This window comes from Aulonocara stuartgranti (genome assembly GCF_965226115.1).
Source record: "Aulonocara stuartgranti genome assembly, chromosome: 1".
Classification (NCBI taxonomy): Eukaryota; Metazoa; Chordata; class Actinopteri; order Cichliformes; family Cichlidae; genus Aulonocara; species Aulonocara stuartgranti.
In genome coordinates this window covers 13,700,212-13,718,730 of record NC_138939.1, presented here as the reverse complement: position 1 = coordinate 13,718,730, position 18,519 = coordinate 13,700,212, and the positions used below count along the sequence as shown (strand labels likewise).

The 18,519-nt window shown below is 40.0% G+C and overlaps 2 protein-coding genes across 4 annotated transcripts in view; both read left to right on the top strand.

Moving 5' to 3' along the window:
- LOC309705806 (b(0,+)-type amino acid transporter 1-like) overlaps positions 1–1,234 on the top strand; it is a 40,160-nt gene extending 38,926 nt beyond the window's left edge. For both annotated transcript variants that reach the window (XM_082531794.1, XM_082531793.1), the window contains exon 7: positions 1,182–1,234. The gene's annotated coding sequence lies outside the window, so the exon portion shown is untranslated. The remainder of the gene's footprint in view (positions 1–1,181) is intronic.
- Positions 1,193–17,371, top strand: LOC309705792 (AN1-type zinc finger protein 3-like). Of its 2 annotated transcripts, none has more exons than XM_082531775.1 (6): positions 1,193–1,556; positions 6,194–6,234; positions 6,328–6,501; positions 12,093–12,158; positions 14,230–14,427; positions 16,946–17,371. In XM_082531775.1, the coding sequence occupies exons 1-6, from the start codon at positions 1,474–1,476 to the stop codon at positions 17,098–17,100; spliced, it is 717 nt and encodes a 238-aa protein (XP_082387901.1). In that variant the 5' UTR covers positions 1,193–1,473; the 3' UTR covers positions 17,101–17,371. The 2 variants fall into 2 exon arrangements, with proteins under 2 accessions (XP_082387901.1, XP_082387902.1); XM_082531776.1 differs by lacking the exon at positions 1,193–1,556 and adding an exon at positions 1,604–1,770.
- The last annotated feature ends 1,148 nt before the right edge of the window (positions 17,372–18,519 follow it).

Sequence of the window (18,519 nt, the reverse complement as noted above, 5' to 3'; positions counted from 1 at the left end):
TATATTTTCTAATACTGCTGACATTGAAACAATGTCAGATTCTGATATTGAAACACTGTTGAGCTATGGTGTTGATTTTCCACCTCTTTCGCATATTTGCTTTTTATTAAAACAACAGTTAAATCATGACTGTCTTTATAGGTATTTTAACCAATACTAAACTACTGCATGTTTCCATCAATACTTCAACCACCTAAACACATAATTGTACTTATTCCTTAAATTGGACACCCTTTATAAAAAAAACCCCAAATGTCTCACAATGTATCATGTCAATATTATTATCCTAAAATAAGAAAGCATTGCATGTGATGTAACAGAGAAAAAAAATAAACAAAAAAAGGTCAATAGGCATGTTTCGTTTGCTAAATACTTTATTAAAAGACAGTTTCCTATTTACGTTTATATGATTCACATATTAATATATGTAGCAAAATGTAAATAAGGATTGATGATAGGACAGGACACAAACCGGAAGTTAAAGAGATAATTATTATTTACTAAATAAGGAAGATTAATTAATAATAGAGATTATTATTTGCTAAAAGTGGCGAAGGGTGGGATTAAATAACCGCATGCTTCTTTTTACCTCTTATGGGAAGTTAAGTTATTTATTATTATTATCGTTTTCCTTACATTTTGTGCTATTCTAACATCTTAAAAATAAAGCCTTATCTATCTTTTTATCTATCTAGATTTTTAAATTCAGATGTTTTTGTTTGTGTTTTAAATATTCCTTTATAATAACTATGCATACTACAGTTTTAATTTTGTTACATGTTTTTGGGGGCTTTGTTTTGTTTCGTTTTGTTTTTTTAACTGCTACCGAGACGCGTCAAAATATGTCCAGTGAAAAGGGTCTGTCACAGCCTATCACATCATTTTACATTTCTAAGATACATCCTGGGAGGATAACTTTGTTTTTAAGTGAACAAAACACTCTCAGAGACACTTTCAGAGCTCTGGGCTTTTTAACTGTGGTTTTGTCTGGATCATACCATGATAACGCTTCTAAAATGAATTATTTTAAATGAGTCATTTACCGAGTTCAAATGTTATTTCTGTATACACAATGCTAACAATTATTGTGTCGTTATTCCGTGTCGCTTAACAGTTTGTACAAACACGTCAATCTAACTTTTGTCTTTCGTGTTCCTCACACACCTCCCCCTCTCTGCCAGTGGTTCGTTCCTCACTCCAGCTGATCGGCCCAGGATCCCCGGTGGTTCCGTCCGTTGCTGGCTTTGACGGCCCCAGCGTCTTAACGTCGACTTCAACTACTTTAATTTGACGGACTAGGTGGCTGCTTGTGTCGTCAAATTGTCCACCCTACACTGAAACTCGGAAGAATTATCTGGGCAGAGTGACGGTTGTATGCTTATCAAAGCCAAGGGGATCTAAACGCAAATACGAGGCCCTCACTCCATCCACGGATTCACCTGCTACACCGACAGCTTGACACGGGAGACAGACATGGGCGACACGGGGAGCGAGGGCAGCAAGCCTCCGAGTAACGTTAACGTTATACCCCCTCGCTGCCCCTGTGGGTTCTGGGGGTAAGCAGAATAACCTGTCAAACGTCTCGCTTTCTTTCTCTGCCAGTAGCTAGCAGAGTCGATAGCCACTAGCATTAGCAGCTCAAACAGGGATGAGCTGCTTTTCTCCTTATTACCCCCTCCCCATTGTTTTGTAGCATTAGCTACTAGCTAACACCAGTTGGCCTCGGTAACCTTCTCCTGTAAAGGAAGGAAGCAGGGTAGGGAATCTGGGGTAAGCCTTCCAGGTTACGCGACAGGTGTGAAAGTGTTAATCAACTGGATAGTTAACGTGTTAAGTTCATGCATGAAGCAGTTAGTTAGAGACATCAAAGTGTCGCCATGAACCAGACTCTAGCAGAAAGAAACGGGCAACTGGTACTTTAAACTGAATGTGCCGGGGTGGCACAGACAAACTGGCACTGTGCAGTAATCCTGCTGTGTACAATTTGATTCATGTGTGTTGAGGCATATGTTAACTTTGCAACACATATGAGCCCAAATTAGGTTTTGTAATATGGACCGGTTGAAAAATGTATTAGTGTTATCACTCTTTGGCTAGTTCTTCAAATGTCGAATTTTAAAAAGTAGCCCACATTGTTGTATTTTAGGAAAAAATGGATACAAAATATTGTACTTTAGTGGACGTATTTATGATAGGCATTTATAAACACTTGCAGTCTTGAGTTTTCAGCTCAGTGGTAAAAAATCAGAGAAATGTAGCACTTAGCCAGACAAGAGAGGACCCCAAAATTAGTTCTCACAAAGTGAAATGAGACTATTGGAACTCACAAGTATCTCATTCCGTTTGTGTATATTTTACAAAAATGCCACTTTATTCACTAACCTTTGGATTAGTATGGAAATGATGTACAATACAAAACTTGACTTGACTTGACACTGCAATGTCAGTCACCAGCTCTCATCAGAGAATGTGTTTTCCATGACCAAAGGCATCAGTTTTTTCTACCTGACTAGAGTTTATGAAGTATTTAAATATCTGTGGAGTTGGCACGCAAATAATCATATCCATACCGCTTGGCCTTTGGAGAAGCGTTTAAATGGGTTTGTTACAGTACCAAACTAAGCATGATGGCTCAATATTTAATTTTTTTAGTACATCAAATGTCTTTAATTTTTAAATGTTTTAAGTAGACCAAAGATTTGCTTTAAAAACAAGTTAATAAGTATAAACAATTATGAGTGTGGACTGCATAAGTTCTGTTACTTGGATAGCTAGTATTATTTATTTAGACTCATTTTTTATGCCATCCTCCAACAACTTATCTGCTACCAGTGGTGGTATCCGTTGTAATGGTACCAAGGACACAGGCACATATCTTGGCCAGAAATAACTGTTTGCTGGGCTGTGAGGATGCATAAATTGATTGAAAACGTCTTGCACTGCTTCTGAAAATATTTGGCTGTCATACATAAATATGAGTATTCCAAAAGTTCATATTGGGTAAATGAAAGTGAATACTGTCACAATTAGTATCAGACACTTGCTCTTTCTAAAAAGTTCAAAGTTTTTATTTATTTTTTTTCTCAGACAAATTTGAGAAGGTCAGGTGCGAGGTATTTAATTAAACTGACAAGGAATAAGTCAACGCTAACTTAAGCTTTTAGTACATTTATGGTAACATAGCATGTTGTCGTCAGCACTTCACCCATTTCCGTGACCTCCACTTGTAGTCCGTATGTGAGTAGGTGCGAAAGAGGGCACATTTATTTTGTGCCTTCTGATTATTTTATTATTTTACTAATGAATGATTTTCTGAATTTTGCAGTTAGGCTGTGAGAAAACATATTTTAATGTGGCTGCAATGACAGAGTGAACTTCAACCATTTCTTGGCCACATTTATTGTAACAGTTTTGGGAAAGCAGTTTTTAAGTTGCCTTGCACATAAACAATAATTCACTTATTGAATCCATATTTTATATCATCATGTACCCACATGGATATAAAACATTTTATTTGTACTGAATGGCAAAATCATGATAGCACCAGCCCATTTTAAAGATTTCATATTAGCAGAAAAGATGTATAATGCTGAAAATGGCGATCGCTGTTGACAAGGCTATGCAAAATGACTGGATTAGTCAAGTAATTACCCAGTCACTTAGTTTAATAACTTGTTCTGTATTGCTATCCACACCAAAACATTTTGGATCAATACAAGCACTAATTGTGTGCCTCGCAATTAGTAGTTTGTAGATTGTGTCATTTTCAGAAAGAAAGCCAAAGCAGAGAACAAGCTGTTCGGTACTATAATAGGATGTTACAAAAGTCAGCAATGATGCATCCAAACTCTATAGTTTAGCATCAAATGCCCCTTCCTATTTAACTTTCTTCTATTTGTGAGATCTACTCGCAAGCAGCCACCTGATCTGCTTATCCGTCTATGTTCCAGTTGACTGCTCAGCTGTGTAAGTTGTAAGGGTAATGCTAAGTTGTCTTTTATGAAATGTCAATAAGCTAGTTTTTTTAAAACTGTTCAGGTCAGTGTTCTCTCCAGGCATTTTTCTGTGTGTGTAAGAGGATGGGGAGGGGAAAAAAAGCATAATTATGGAAATTAGCATTGAGCAAAACATTAAAAATCCTTTAGGCAATCTAAGAGCTATTCTTTCCAAAGTATGACCTTCAATTTTAGTGTATTAAAGATTACCGTTTGAATTCAAAATTGAGTGTTTGTTTGATAATGTGCCACCCTTACAGTTTCTTTTGAGAAACACATCACCTAAAATAAAATAGGTATTTCTAGCACACATGAAGAACTGCATGGTATGTCTGCTTCCCCAGTAACATAAAACTAAAACAGTTCAGTCCTTTGCCGTTACTTTTTACCCCCAGTAAAGGTATACCATCATCTTAAAAGTAATTGAGCCACATGCACTGGTGATACTATGCTTTGATTGCTTTCTATCACCTGAGTTCTAGCTGTATTTATGTTGTCTTTCATTTACCTGCTCATGTCAAGAAAAATTGTTAAAAACTAATTTCTTCAAAACATTTATCATCCTTCCAATATCTCACTCCTTTGTGTCACTCAAGCTGAATCACAAAGGCAGTGGAGCCTGTCTTCCTGTCTGTTCCAATCAGATATTCTCATTAGTAACAGCAGTAGGCCAACTATGAAATAGACATGTTGTGTGCACTCTGTTCAGGCTTCAGTCAGCTTAACAGCCATGGAGCTGTTTTTTCTCCTGCATAGTTTTTCTCACCCTTCTTCACCCTTTTAATTTCCTTAATGAATCTGTAGTTTGATTACCTCTGATTGTAAGGTTGATAAGAGGATATGACTTGATGTTTACCCAGCATTGGCTTCCTCCCTGCCTGCATGTAATGATGAGGTTTCTCCTCTTTCCTAACTTCTTGCTTCATCCTTTCCCTTTTATACCTGAGACTACACACCAGGAGACTGACAGAAAGCCCTCAGGTTGACTGCAGCTGACCCCACATTTAGAAATGAGGACAAAGGTGTGCAATGGAGCGCCCAAAATAAATAGAATGTGACTGATAGCAGCGACCGTCACGCTCAGTGCACAGACAGTAAGGACGAAGGCTGCAGAGGAAATGAGAGGAGCCTTTCTCAGACTAAACCCAGAGCCATCTGTTGTGAAAGAGCTGTGCCACTGAAATCAGCAAGGCTCCATGACAATAGATAACTTATATCAAAAGTCTTTATTTCCTTCAGGAAGGAAAAGTATGTTGAGAAAACTCTAACTACCACACTGATACTTTAACCCTTACTGCTAACCACTAGCTTTGAGTCTGTATCCCCATTAACATACTATGGGGAATTTCATAACAATCAGAGGGAACTAGTTGACTTTTGTTCAGCTCATCTTAAAGTAGTTTTAAGAACCTTGTGATCAAAGTGAGACAGAATCTAAATCCAAAACACAGAAACATAATGTAAATCTGTACTTATATTGACTGTTCAGATTGTTCTGGTAAATACGTTGGAGGACTGGCATGTCCAGTGTGTGTCAAAAAGAATTATCCAATTTCTTTAGGTAATGAACATAAAAGTTTGTGGTACATTTTAAAATACATGACTGACTATAAAGTTTTACATACAAAACCTATGTTTTGTATTCACAGCTGCTCAATATGTCCCCCCCAGACGCACTTATGTCTGTACAATCAAACTGATCAAACTCAAAGATAATTCTGTTATGCTATATACTGGCAACCAGATGAAACTCAGAAAGCCCCTCTCTCTAACAGTACGTGTTTCAATCGTTACTGGTGAACGTCTGCAGAATTAAAGTACTTTGAAGTCAGAAGATTCTTTTTGATACGCCCTGTATTTGTAGCAATAATCCATACTTTAGTTTGTACTGCAACAAATCAGTTTATTTTACATTGTACAGACACTATGTGTGACAGGTTTGTTTTCTTGAGTTTTGAAAACTGGATAGTTGTATGAAATGTGTTTAAAATTGATTTAATAAAGAAAAAAAAAATAGTCTTTGTAAGTTTTTGTAAGTGTACATGAGCAAAAATATAGCCAAAAAGATACATTTCACCGCTCACTCTCACTTTTATCTTAGCCTCTTGTCTGTTTTATCTTATACCTTTTACTGCAAAACTGTTTTTAACACCCAGACTGCTCTATTAACACAATTGCGTCGCATTCCTTTTCCTCAGGTCAAGCAAAACCATGAATCTCTGCTCAAAATGTTTTGCAGGTAAGTTATTGTTTTAGTGGGAGTTTGTTGACTGATTTTTCTGTCTTAAAACCTCCAAACAAAGAAAATGTCCTCATGTCCATGTTTCCATAGACACTCAAAAGAAACAGCCAAACGACGACTGTGCTCCAAAGGCCTCTTCAAACTCTAACACCAGTCAAGCAGACATGTTCTGTAATGAAACAAACAACAGCATTAGTCAGTCCCTCATATCAGACGACCCTTTGCCCGGAGAGATAGGAGTGACATCTCTACCTGTTCAGGACGGTAAGACAATCAGCAAGTTTTTCCTTTGGATCTGTGGGTTGTGAACATTTACACTTTAAAATATTATGAACTTAAAGGCTTGGTAATATAATGTGTGTAATTTGTAATGTGCGCCCTACACATGGAAACAATGTATGATTCATAGATTTCAAATTTAGAAGTGAGTTAATGTGTGCCTTTATAAAATTGAGTTGTCAAAACCAGAGCTTTTAGATGAGAGCATTTTTCTGTGGAACACTGTTAGTAGATTCTGCCAGCTCAAGCAGCAGCTGCAGTATCCCTGTCCTGGCTATATTTGTCCTCATGGCACAGATAGAATGATAGGAAAGGGCATCTATTCAGAAGTGAAGGTTTTAAGAGGACACCTACAATTGCCAGGGCATCAGTCATTGCTATACAGTGACAAGGTTATTTGTGGAGGCCAATTCATAACAGAAAAATAAAGTGGTTACAAAACGGATGTGCAGAAATGGTATAAAAAATGCCACACTAACCTGGTCTTTTATTATGTTATTAAAATAATAAAAGACCAAAACTGTAAGGCTAGACCCCCTATGCTAAGTGAGCCTACCGCAGACATGAGCGAGACAGATAAATATGAAGACATGCCGGCTCGGACGTCGCCCGGATCAACAATGTCCACGTCAAGTGTTGAGGAACCAGGGCACCCTGACGAGAAGTGGGCTACTTGAACAAGAAAGCATCGGTGGGCAAGAGACGAAAACAGGGCGTTGTTGGAATGCTACTACGCAAGTAACCCTGGCGGAAGGGGTTACATGAATAGGATGAGGGACCTATGGATTCTTCAATACCCAACATCCACAATGAAGGCGAAACAACTAGTAGCTCAGCGTTCCAACATTCAAAAGAAGGGACTGCTCTCACAGCTAGAGATTGATGAGGTACAACATAAATGCTACAGCAAGGGGGAGCCAGGACGCCAGGTCAGGGGGGAGATATCATCACCCCCACCCGAGATTGGGTACAAAGCCCCAAGTACGACAGGAGAAGGATCGTTGAGTGCGAGAGGAACTGACCTGAAAGATAGGATCATGGCCAAGCTTGAAACCTGGATCCCCCGTAGCCGGTTACCAAGATTACGGGAAGTACCAGAAGGTCTGCTCGATGATGTTAATGCAGCACTACGGATGTTACCTACAGCCACGCTTACCGAGACTAACAAGCTGATCTACAATATGGCAGCAGTGATCATTGAGATGCTTGGCTACAAGTTGAACAGCCACAAGGGGCAGTACCCTCCATGGAGAAGGAGGCTAGAGGGCAAGATCAAAGTAGCACGGAGGGAGGTTAGCCAACTAACGGAGTTGCAGAAAGATGCGACAAAAAAGGTGCAGAAAAAATACAGGAAGCTGTCCATACCGGAGGCCTTGGAAACTGCCAAGCAAAGACTCACAGCCTTGGCCAGCCGCTTGAGGAGGTACACCAAAGAGATAGAAGGCAGGAGAATAAACCAGCTGTTTTCCACTGAACCAGCAAAGGTGTACTCTCAGTGGCAAGGGAACAATAAGAGAACAGCACCACCAAGGCTGGAGACGGAGCAATACTGGAAGAGCATATGGGAGACGGACACAACCCATAACGGCAATGCTCAGTGGCTAGTGGATCTGAGGGCAGACCATAGCAACCTCCCTGAACAGGGTCCAGTAACCATCACGGTGGCAGAAATCCAAGCAAGGGTTTCTAGTATAAAGAGTTGGACAGCACCAGGCCCTGACATGGTTCACGCCTACTGGCTGAAGAAGCTGACTGCACTCCACGAGCGTCTGGCAGCACAAATGAACCAGCTGCTAGTTGACGAGAGACACCTGGAATGGCTAACCGAAGGTCGGACAGTCCTGATCCCCAAGGACCCCAAGAAGGGACCGGTCCCCTCCAACTACCGACCAATAACCTGCCTCAGTACTACATGGAAACTCCTGTCAGGCATCATATCAGCTAAGATGAACAGGCACATGGGTCAATACGTGAGCGGAGCACAGAAAGGGATTGGCAAGAATACCAGAGGCGCAAAACACCAGCTACTGGTAGACAGAACAGTCAGCCGAGCCTGCAAGACCAGACTGACCAAACTGTGCACTGCCTGGATTGATTACAAGAAGGCCTATGACTCAATGCCCCACACCTGGATCCTGGAATGCCTACAATTGTACAAGATCAACAGGACCCTGAGAGCCTTCATCGGGAACTCAATGGGTATGTGGTGTACAACACTAGAAGCCAGCTCCAAGCCCATAGCACAAGTCACCATCAAGTGCGGGATCTACCAAGGAGATGCTGTCCCCACTGTTGTTCTGCATAGGCCTGAACCCCCTCAGTGAGATCATTAACAAGACTGGCTACGGATACAGACTATGGAATGGAGCAGTTGTCAGCCACCTCCTGTACATGGATGACATCAAGCTGTATGCCAAGAGTAAACGAGACAGGCAAGACCCCAGGTGCAGGCTGTGTAAAGATGCCCCTGAGACAATCCAGCACATAACAGCAGGGTGCAAGATGCTAGCAGGCAGGGCATACATGGAACGCCATAACCAAGTGGCCGGCATAGTATACAGAAACATCTGTGCCGAATATGGCCTGGAAGTTCCGAGGTCAAAATGGGAGAAGCCCCAAAGGGTGGTGGAGAATGACAGAGCTAAGATCCTGTGGGACTTCCAGATACAGACGGACAAAATGGTGGTGGCTAACCAACCGGACATAGTGGTGGTAGACAAACAGAAGAAGACGGCCGTAGTGATCGATGTAGCGGTTCCGAATGACAGCAACATCAGAAAGAAGGAATACGAGAAGCTGGAGAAATACCAAGGGCTCAGAGAAGAGCTCGAGAGGATGTGGAGGGTGAAGGTGACGGTGGTCCCCGTGGTAATCGGAGCACTAGGTGCGGTGACTCCCAAGCTAGGCGAGTGGCTAGCTTGCATTGGAGATCATTGGAGATCTCTGTCCAGAAGAGCGCAGTCCTGGGAACAGCTAAGATACTGCGCAGGACCCTGAAGCTCCCAGGCCTCTGGTAGAGGACCCGAGCTTGAAGGATAAACCGCCCGCAGGGGCGAGCTGGGTGTTTGTTATTTTTTATTTGTTTATATATATATATATATATATATATATATATATATATATATATATACACACTGAACAAAAATATAAACGCAACACTTTTGTTTTTGCTCCCATTCCCCATGGGATGGACGTAGAGACCTAAAATTCATTCCAGATACACAATATAACCATCCCTCCCAAACAGTGGTCACAAATCAGTCCAAATGTGTGGTAGTGGGCACATCTGCTATATTGAAATAATCCATCCCACCTCACAGGTGTGCCACATCAGGATGCTGATCTGACATCATGAGTAGTGCACAGGTGTACCTCAGACTGCCCACAACAAAAGGCCACCCTGGAATGTGCAGTTTTGTCTCACAGCAAAATGCCACAGATGCCACAAGCAATGAGGGAGCGTGCAATTGGCATGCTGACAGCAGGAATGTCAACCAGATCTGTCGCCCGTGCATTGAATGTTCATTTCTCAACCATAAGCCGTCTCCACAGGCGTTTCCGAGAATATGGCAGCGCATCCAACCGGCCTCACAACCGCAGACCTCGTGTAACCACACCAGCCCAGGACCTCCACATCCAGCAGGTTCACCTCCAAGATCGTCTGAGACCAGCCACCCAGACAGCTGCTGGAACAATTGGTTTACACAACCAAACAATTTCTGCACAAACTGTCAGAAACCGTCTCAGGGACGCTCAACTGCATGCCCGTCGTCCTCATCGGGGTCTTGACCTGACTCCAGCTCGTCGCCGTAACAGACTTGTGTGGGCAAATGCTCACATTCGATGGCGTCTGGCACGTTGGAGAGGTGTGCACTTCACGGATGAATCATGGTTCACATTGTTCAGGGCAGATGGCAGCTGAGAATGTCCCAGTTCTTGCATGGCCAGCATACTCACCGGACATGTCACCCATTGAGCATGTTCGGGATGTGCTTGACCGGCGTATACGACAGCGTGTACCAGTTCCCACGAATATCCAACAACCTCGCACAGCCATTGAAGTGGAGTGGACCAACATTCCACAGGCCACAATTGACAATCTGATAGACTCCATGCGACGATGTGTTGCACTGCATGAGGCAAATGGTGGTCACACCAGATACTGACCGGTTCTGGGTCCCCAGACCCCCAATAGCGCAAAAAACTGCACATTCCAGGGTGGCCTTTTGTTGTGGGCAGTCTGAGGTACACCTGTGCACTACTCATGATGTCAGATCAGCATCCTGATGTGGCACACCTGTGAGGTGGGATGGATTATCTCAATATAGCAGATGTGCCCACTACCACACATTTGGACTGATTTGTGACCACTGTTTGGGAGGGATGGTTATATTGTGTATCTGGAATGAATTTTAGGTCTCTACGTCCATCCCATGGGGAATGGGAGCAAAAACAAAAGTGTTGCGTTTATATTTTTGTTCAGTGTGTGTGTGTGTGTGTGTGTATATATATATATATATATATATATATATATATATATATATATATATATATATATATATATATATATATATATATATATACATACACACACACTTTTTTTTTTTAAAGGTTTGTACATGTAGCATGTACATATAACTCTTCGATCTGGCTATTTAAAGCTTCACAAACTCCTGGTTTTGATACTTTATCTGCCACTAACAAATTATACTTGGCTGACCAGTGACTGAAAGTACTTCAATTTAATGCCTGAAACTGATGCTCAAATATTTGGCTCCACAGCAGAAAATCATTTGGATGTAATCATAGAATCATATTGCTTAGACTGAGTAAATAATACCACATTACTAGCTAGGAAAGTGTTTAATGTCACCATTCTTGAAAAAGTCAAGATATTTGACTCTGTTGCATTCCTAGTGTTACACACTTTTTACAAACTCCTTTAAAACTATATAAGGAACAGGTGGATCATATAACACATTTGGTGCAACTCTTTATCTTTTTACCACCTTTTTACCACCCACAGCCACACTGCCTCTTGGCTGGCTCCAGCCTGTACACATGCACACTGCGGCCTTTCCTTCACAGATATCTATCATAGTTGCTGCAAGGAGGGAAAAAAACCCCTCATTGCATAATAAAGGATTTCGCACGCCTCAGTCACAGTCTTTTCATCCTGCTTCCATATTGAAGATGGTACCCGAGTATCTGGGCAACCACCAGCAGATTCCTCGACAGCTTTTGTCCTCAGCCTCTTAGGGTTTTAAACTCTGGGCCTAACAGTGTCCCTGTAACACATCACCTAGTCTGTCAATCTAATACAGTTTAAAATTTCATTTACATGTCTAAAGGGCTTGAGATATTTATACAATTAGTAATTTTGATCTTTAATTGCAGATTTTTTTTTTTTACATTTTTTTTTTAAATTGCTAAATAATTAATTTTTTCAGTTGAAAAATCACATTAAAGTAAGAAACTAATCTTCTTTTCCTTCCTCTTTGGTTCTTTTACTCATTTTGATCCCTTTCCCTTCTTTTTTTTTTCTTCTTTTTTCTAAAAACTATTTTCTGCCTCAGGAGCATCCAGCAACGACACAGTCTTGGGTTCATTCTCCACTCCGACAAAACGTACATTTGAGTCAGGTATACCTCAGTTCTATACTACTACAATATGCACTGTTGCATTTTGTTTGTATGTTTTAGTCATGTGCACTTAGAAAGTTCAAATTGGAGGACCCATTAGCGTCAATAGCATATAACTGATCCAACATGGCTGGGTTAATGGTTCTTCCAGGACAAGTAGCGGACAGCAGGATATTACTGATGCAACAGAATGTGCCAAGGCAAATGTAAAGCCAATCATGCTGTACTAGAGTAAATGAACACCATGAATATGCAGTATATCCACATGTAGTTGTTGCGCGGAATGATAACATCGACATGCAGTATGGAGATTTAAATGGCAAAAGTCACATAGAAAGAGAATTGTAGCTTCATGGTTAGCAGCATCTTCATTTGATTCTATAGATTAAAAACATAGATTTTGATTAATGAAGAGGAAATGGGTCACAGTGGCACACCACATGTGGATCTGTGAAGGACAGCATTATCATTAGCACTAATGGGAATCTACTGAATGAGGTCTATAAAACAGCCAGACTATTTCCTATTGCAGATTGCTTTTATTGTTCTTTCACCATTAGGTGGCACAACTTGCTAAACTCATGCGGGCACACTCACACACGACAATGTCTAGTACAGAGTAGGATAGGCTCAGTAAAGGTGTGTGAACATACTGATCCCTTGTCTAAAAAAGCAGGATCATGTCTAGTAATACACATACTCACACAGCGTCATTTAAACCTTTTACTGTTGGTTGAGTTGACATTTCACTTTTTACAATCTCTCTAAATTGGGGCCATCTGTATTTCATTTTAGACATTGGATACACTTTGACTTTACCTTTTGTACAATATTTAATCTTGAATTAAAACGACATTAAGTCAACCAACCGCTCATCAGTTTACAGTGCAAATGCCCTGCCTTCACATATTTTCCTCCTTTAACTTATAGTTGTTCACTTACATTTAAATTTGATGTTACAGCTTGCTAAATTGGGTGCCGAGATCTTCTAGGATAACAAAAAGCAGGCAAGAATGAATTTTTTTTCCACAACATGCAATTGCACATGTGCAGACACACATACACACAAAGGGATCGATGGAGCAGACTAGGAGGGGATCTAACTGTTCAGCTTGGCCTAGTTCTCAGAGATTTATTGAGCGCTGATCTGCATTTCGGCCAGGCCAGTGAAAAAGTCTGCAGGATTGATGAGAAAAGCTGAGTTGAAATTCTAGCCAACCAGTGAAACCTTGCTACATTCTCTTGCTGTCTCAGGTGCTGGGCTGCACATAATTTAATGCAGGAGTACTATCAATCTCGCTCTTCCTTTTTTTTTTTTTTTTTTTTTTTAAATTTATCACAAAGAAGAGTTTAGTTCCAGTTTGCCATCGTCTGTGCAATCCCAGTTACAGAATAGACCAATTCTGACAATGGTGTATTGGAGTTTTTCTTAGGTTCCTCAGGTTTTGTATTGTTTATTCCATGGTAATAAAAAGTAAAGAAGAATTTTGGCTTCAATTGCTTTAGATTTATTGTATCAAACCATTTTAAATTTGTTACACTTTGCATTTTTGTGTCTGCCGTACAAAACAGATTAATTTTCATTGAATGAATTTTTACATGTAATGTAATCACAGTCTAGTCTGATTTAACTCAATAGAAGCAGAAAAAAGATGCAAAATACTCTTAAGCTATTACAATATTGCTAGTCATTTTGCTGAAAGTCAGCTTAATGTAGCTCCAGACTTTCAGTGTTTCATTGCATTAAGAGAATCTCTAGGAACTATTTTTCTTAGATGTATAAATTTTATTTGTTTAGCACCATTTAAAACATGGCTACAAAATACATACTAAAGCAACAACAACAGTCTTAGTAACAAGTAAAATAAACAAATAAATTAAGAATGAAAATGTGAAAGTGGGTTTGAAAGAAAAATGAAAAGCTGAGTTTAAGTTCAGTTCCTTTGTTGCAGGGCTCTAACTGGCAATGCCTGATCTAAAAACAACAACAAAAAACAACAATTAAGCAAAACAGTTGTAGCCAAATGTTGTTGTTTTTTTTTTTTTAACTTATTTTTCTCTCTCTTCTAAGCCTCAGATTCAGAAAGTGATGTTTCACCTGAGAAGCGAGCGAGAGTAGGTGGGATCCCAGAGGGTGAGGAGTCTTCATCATCATCATCGTCTTCATCCTCGTCTCGCAGTGGCTCTAAACAGCGGAGCCGTAAGCGTTGCCATCGCTGCCAAACCAAACTGGAGCTGGTACAGCAAGAGCTGGGTTCCTGTCGCTGTGGTATGATGACACATTTTCATATGTACAGTATTAACATACGCATCACATGAACACTTACGCAAAGGAGCATTATCATTAAGTACATGCATAATACTGTTAACTTAAAGATATCACCTTAGACCATGTTATTACCTTATGTTAATATGCAGATACATACATAAGTACACTTCGGTTAGCTTAATAATAGTTTTGTGAATTATGTGTCCAGCACAGCACCGTTACCTGGACATTTCTTTGTGTGTTGAAAAAAAAATATATATATATTTTGCAAGCCTTGAGGGACCATTACAGGAAAGCCTCAATGTTTCACATTGCACATAAAACATAAGCCAATTACCACAAACACTAATGTAGTTCAAACCAATACTTGGCTTGCTAATCAACTTGTTTGCATACAAATTAAAGTACTTGAAAAGTCAGAGCTCTTCACTACTTAAAGACCAATCTGCTTAAACCAATGCAATAATTTCTAAATTGGAAATTGACTTGCCTTTTTTTTTTCCACCAGGTGCTGCTTAATACACGGGCTATCCATCCTTAATAGTCCAGTGCTTACTATGAAAACATGCTTTTTACAGATTGAAAGGGAAAATGGTGGCAATTATAGTGATTTCTGACTGTTGCAGTAATTGCAGATTACTTTGCTAATGGTTCTGCAGAATGTTCCACAGTGTAAGCCAAGAAGGTCTGATAATGAGCTGAAAGGATGAATGCTTTTCAGATTGTATTGGGGTGAAAAAATAGCTCAAGTAGTGAATCTGATCCGATGCTGTTAGTCTCAGTAGTTTTCTGCTTTTACACAGTTGCTATTTATCGTACTAGGTATTAATATAACACAGAGTGGAGGCACTGGAATTGAACAGCTAATTATATCATATCTTTTAATGTGGAGACCTAACAGATGAAGGAACCAAAGCATTTCCTTTTAACCTAATAACAGTGGTCCTGCTAATTTCTAAACATTACTTCTGTGATTTTTCCCATAATGGGGAAAATGCGAAATCTCTCTCAATTATATGTGTGGCTAAAATGTAAAATTCTTCTAAAGTCAGAAAGACAATCAACAGACGATGAGAACAGGGAGTACTACAACCTTAAAACTTGATTTCTTGTTGGCCTTCTGACCTTACTTCAAAACATGACAGTAAGCTTTGGTTTAAGTAATTATTAATCTGGGCATACAACACGGTTTAATCACACAGTGGCTGCAGTTTGTTTGACCTTGCTAGCCGGCTGCATGTTGTAAAGCAATGGGGACAATGAAAAAACACTTTGTAAATAATTAGCCTATTAATTAATGTCTGCCATACAATAACTGGTGACTCACTCACTGGCAATTAGATTTAGAGGTTAGATTAGGACGAAGCACCCAAGACCAAGGCATAGATGTTATCCAGAGAAGAACCCCAGAGGTGAAGGTCTTCATCTGCTATGTTTCTAACCAAGGGTGGTATGCTGCAGGTGCAAGAGACAGTTTGGGCCTTGGTAAAGAGGCAGTGCAGCCAGGTCTGTTTTTGGTGTACAGAAGTAGGGATTGACAGGTCCAGACACACAAGCTGTTATTATACTTGCAGTCTGACATTTTCCAGGCATATAACTGGATATGTTTAAGGGTTTCCTTTACAGCGTGTGTGCACACATCAGCTCTTCCTCATCCTTTATTCATTTTTGCCTCTACGTAAAATAAATATTTTAGACATGTTGGATTTTAGCTGTAAAATCTTTGAAACTTACAGTATACTCACAGATTGTTTTTTGCATCACAAAATACATTCTCAAGTCACAACGTCTCTTCCCAGTTCATTAATTTTACAGAAGAACTCAGTTCACCATTTTGTTAGAAAATACCAGCAGTGAGCAGAGGACAAAATTTTTGATTTGTGGTTTCTAATAGGGGGAATATTCTGTCCAACGTGACACAACTTTCCTCCCTTCTAATCCACTCGCGTGTGCTGTAATTGTATAGGTTTTAATTGCCTAGAAACCAGATGTTAAACTGGGCCTTTAATCACTACTTATTAAATGCCAGTAGCGTTATTATGTGTATTAATGAATGAATTTAAGATGATGAAAGCTAACGAGCTTCCCTGAGCTTAACGAGCCTCCACCATTGGCAGGGCTTTTTGTTGAAAGTGCTACAGTAGTTAGAGGGAGGAAACACTATCTACTGAAAAACGGAAAAGCATTGAAAGAGGAAGCGATCAAGTAGAATGTCTTCTTTGACACACAGGCACTGTGGCAAGTACTACATGTTATCTGCCCTTGACCATTTAAAAAGTATATCTAAAGACTAAATGTTTATCGACCTTTACTGGCATCTAAAAGTAATGCTACTCTTTTGATTTTATTTCTCGTTAAATTGTTTTAGGTGTGCTTTATGTAGCCATATCTTTTTTCTTTAGTTCATGTATTAACTGCGGTGTGTACAGTTACAACTGCAATATTTGTGCATTTACTTAAGGCAACAAATTAATCCCTCCTTGTCTCTTTTATCCACAACCCCAAACCCGTCCTTTAGGTTATGTCTTCTGTATGCTCCATCGGCTTCCAGAGCAGCACGAGTGTCTGTTTGACCACATGGGCCGTGGACGTCAGGACGCCGTCCTCAAAATGGTTAAGCTAGACCGCAAGGTGGGCCGCTCATGCCAGCGCATCGGGGAAGAGTGCTCTTGAATAGTCGTTCCCTCAGAAGAATCTTTAACAGGGATATTATTTTCTTGTCTTTTTTTTTTTCCTCGAGATTTTTGCTTTTTTTTTTTTTTTTGTGAGAGTGGAGATACAAACCTCCACCTTTTTTCTCTTAAAACTATGCTTGCTCTTTTTGAATTCCACTATCGCCTATCTTGGTTGTTTTCTGCTTTTGTTGGCTTGATTATATCCCTGCTGCCTTTTGGAAAAAACCAAACCAAGGAAAGACAAAACAATAAAGAGCAAAGGAAATATACAGTTTGTTCCCTTTTGTTGCAAACTCTCGACTTCATAAAAATGAATCAAGTAAGATGACATGAATAAGACAAGAAATGCAATGCTTTATACAAGTGTATTTCTTGGAAGCCAGACTTTACTCTTTACCTCAGAAAAGGAAAGGAAGAAACTGAGGAGGAGGAGGAGAAAGAAAAGGTTATCTTTCATGTACTCCTTGGCTTTGGCGCTGTTTATAGACTGTGCTCTTTACCTCAAAATCAGACCAGAGCTGCTTTGTACTCTGCGCCAAGCACGGACTTTGTGAAACAAACGAGCAAGCGAGCCTCAGTTTAATTCAGTGTCTTACCCCCCCTGGCCATCGATCACCCATAACCCTTAACCTCTAGAAACACAAACACCTGTTAAAATCATCCACCTCAGGATACTGAAGCTCAGTCTTCCCTCCTCCCATCAACTTCCATCCTTCTCTCCTACTCTACACAACACAATTTTCTCCATTCATTTAGGATTCTGTGAGGCTGTTTCTGCCACTGTGGATGATAAAACTGTTGGTGGAAGTCTAAGTCCATATATTCAGAACTTGCAGGCTGTCTTGGACTCAGACACACACAGTGGTGGTGGGAACCGTAAACCGTTTGTCCTTGAATAACTGAGACCTGTCTTCAGTGTCAGGATGTGACTGAGGAAGACTTGAAGATTTTGTCTTCCTCTTTTTGTCTCTCTTATCTCTTTATTATGTGCAAACCTTTCACATAAAGACATTTCCTCTTCACATCCATAATCTTTTTCAGGATGTGTACAAACTTCAGCACGACAAAATTTACAGGATGTGAGGGATAAAGCGTTCTTATGATTTGGACTTGGACCTGCATTGCTACACATTACTGTACTTTTGCTATCATACACAGTTTGACTCTGGTGATATTTTATGCGCTCAGCTGTTGTTCACATTGAGCACAAACAGGTAAAATCTAACGTTGCTGTATACATAATTTGATCTGAAGCTGCAGTAGCAGTTTCTGATGGCAGTCTGGGTCTCATCATGTTTTTTAGTTATCTTTGTTCCCAGCTTTGAAGCAAGATTTTGTATGGGCGTATTTGATTCCTTTTTACCAGTACTTTAATATCCCTTACTATAAGTTGCGATTTCTAGCTAGCATGATGAGA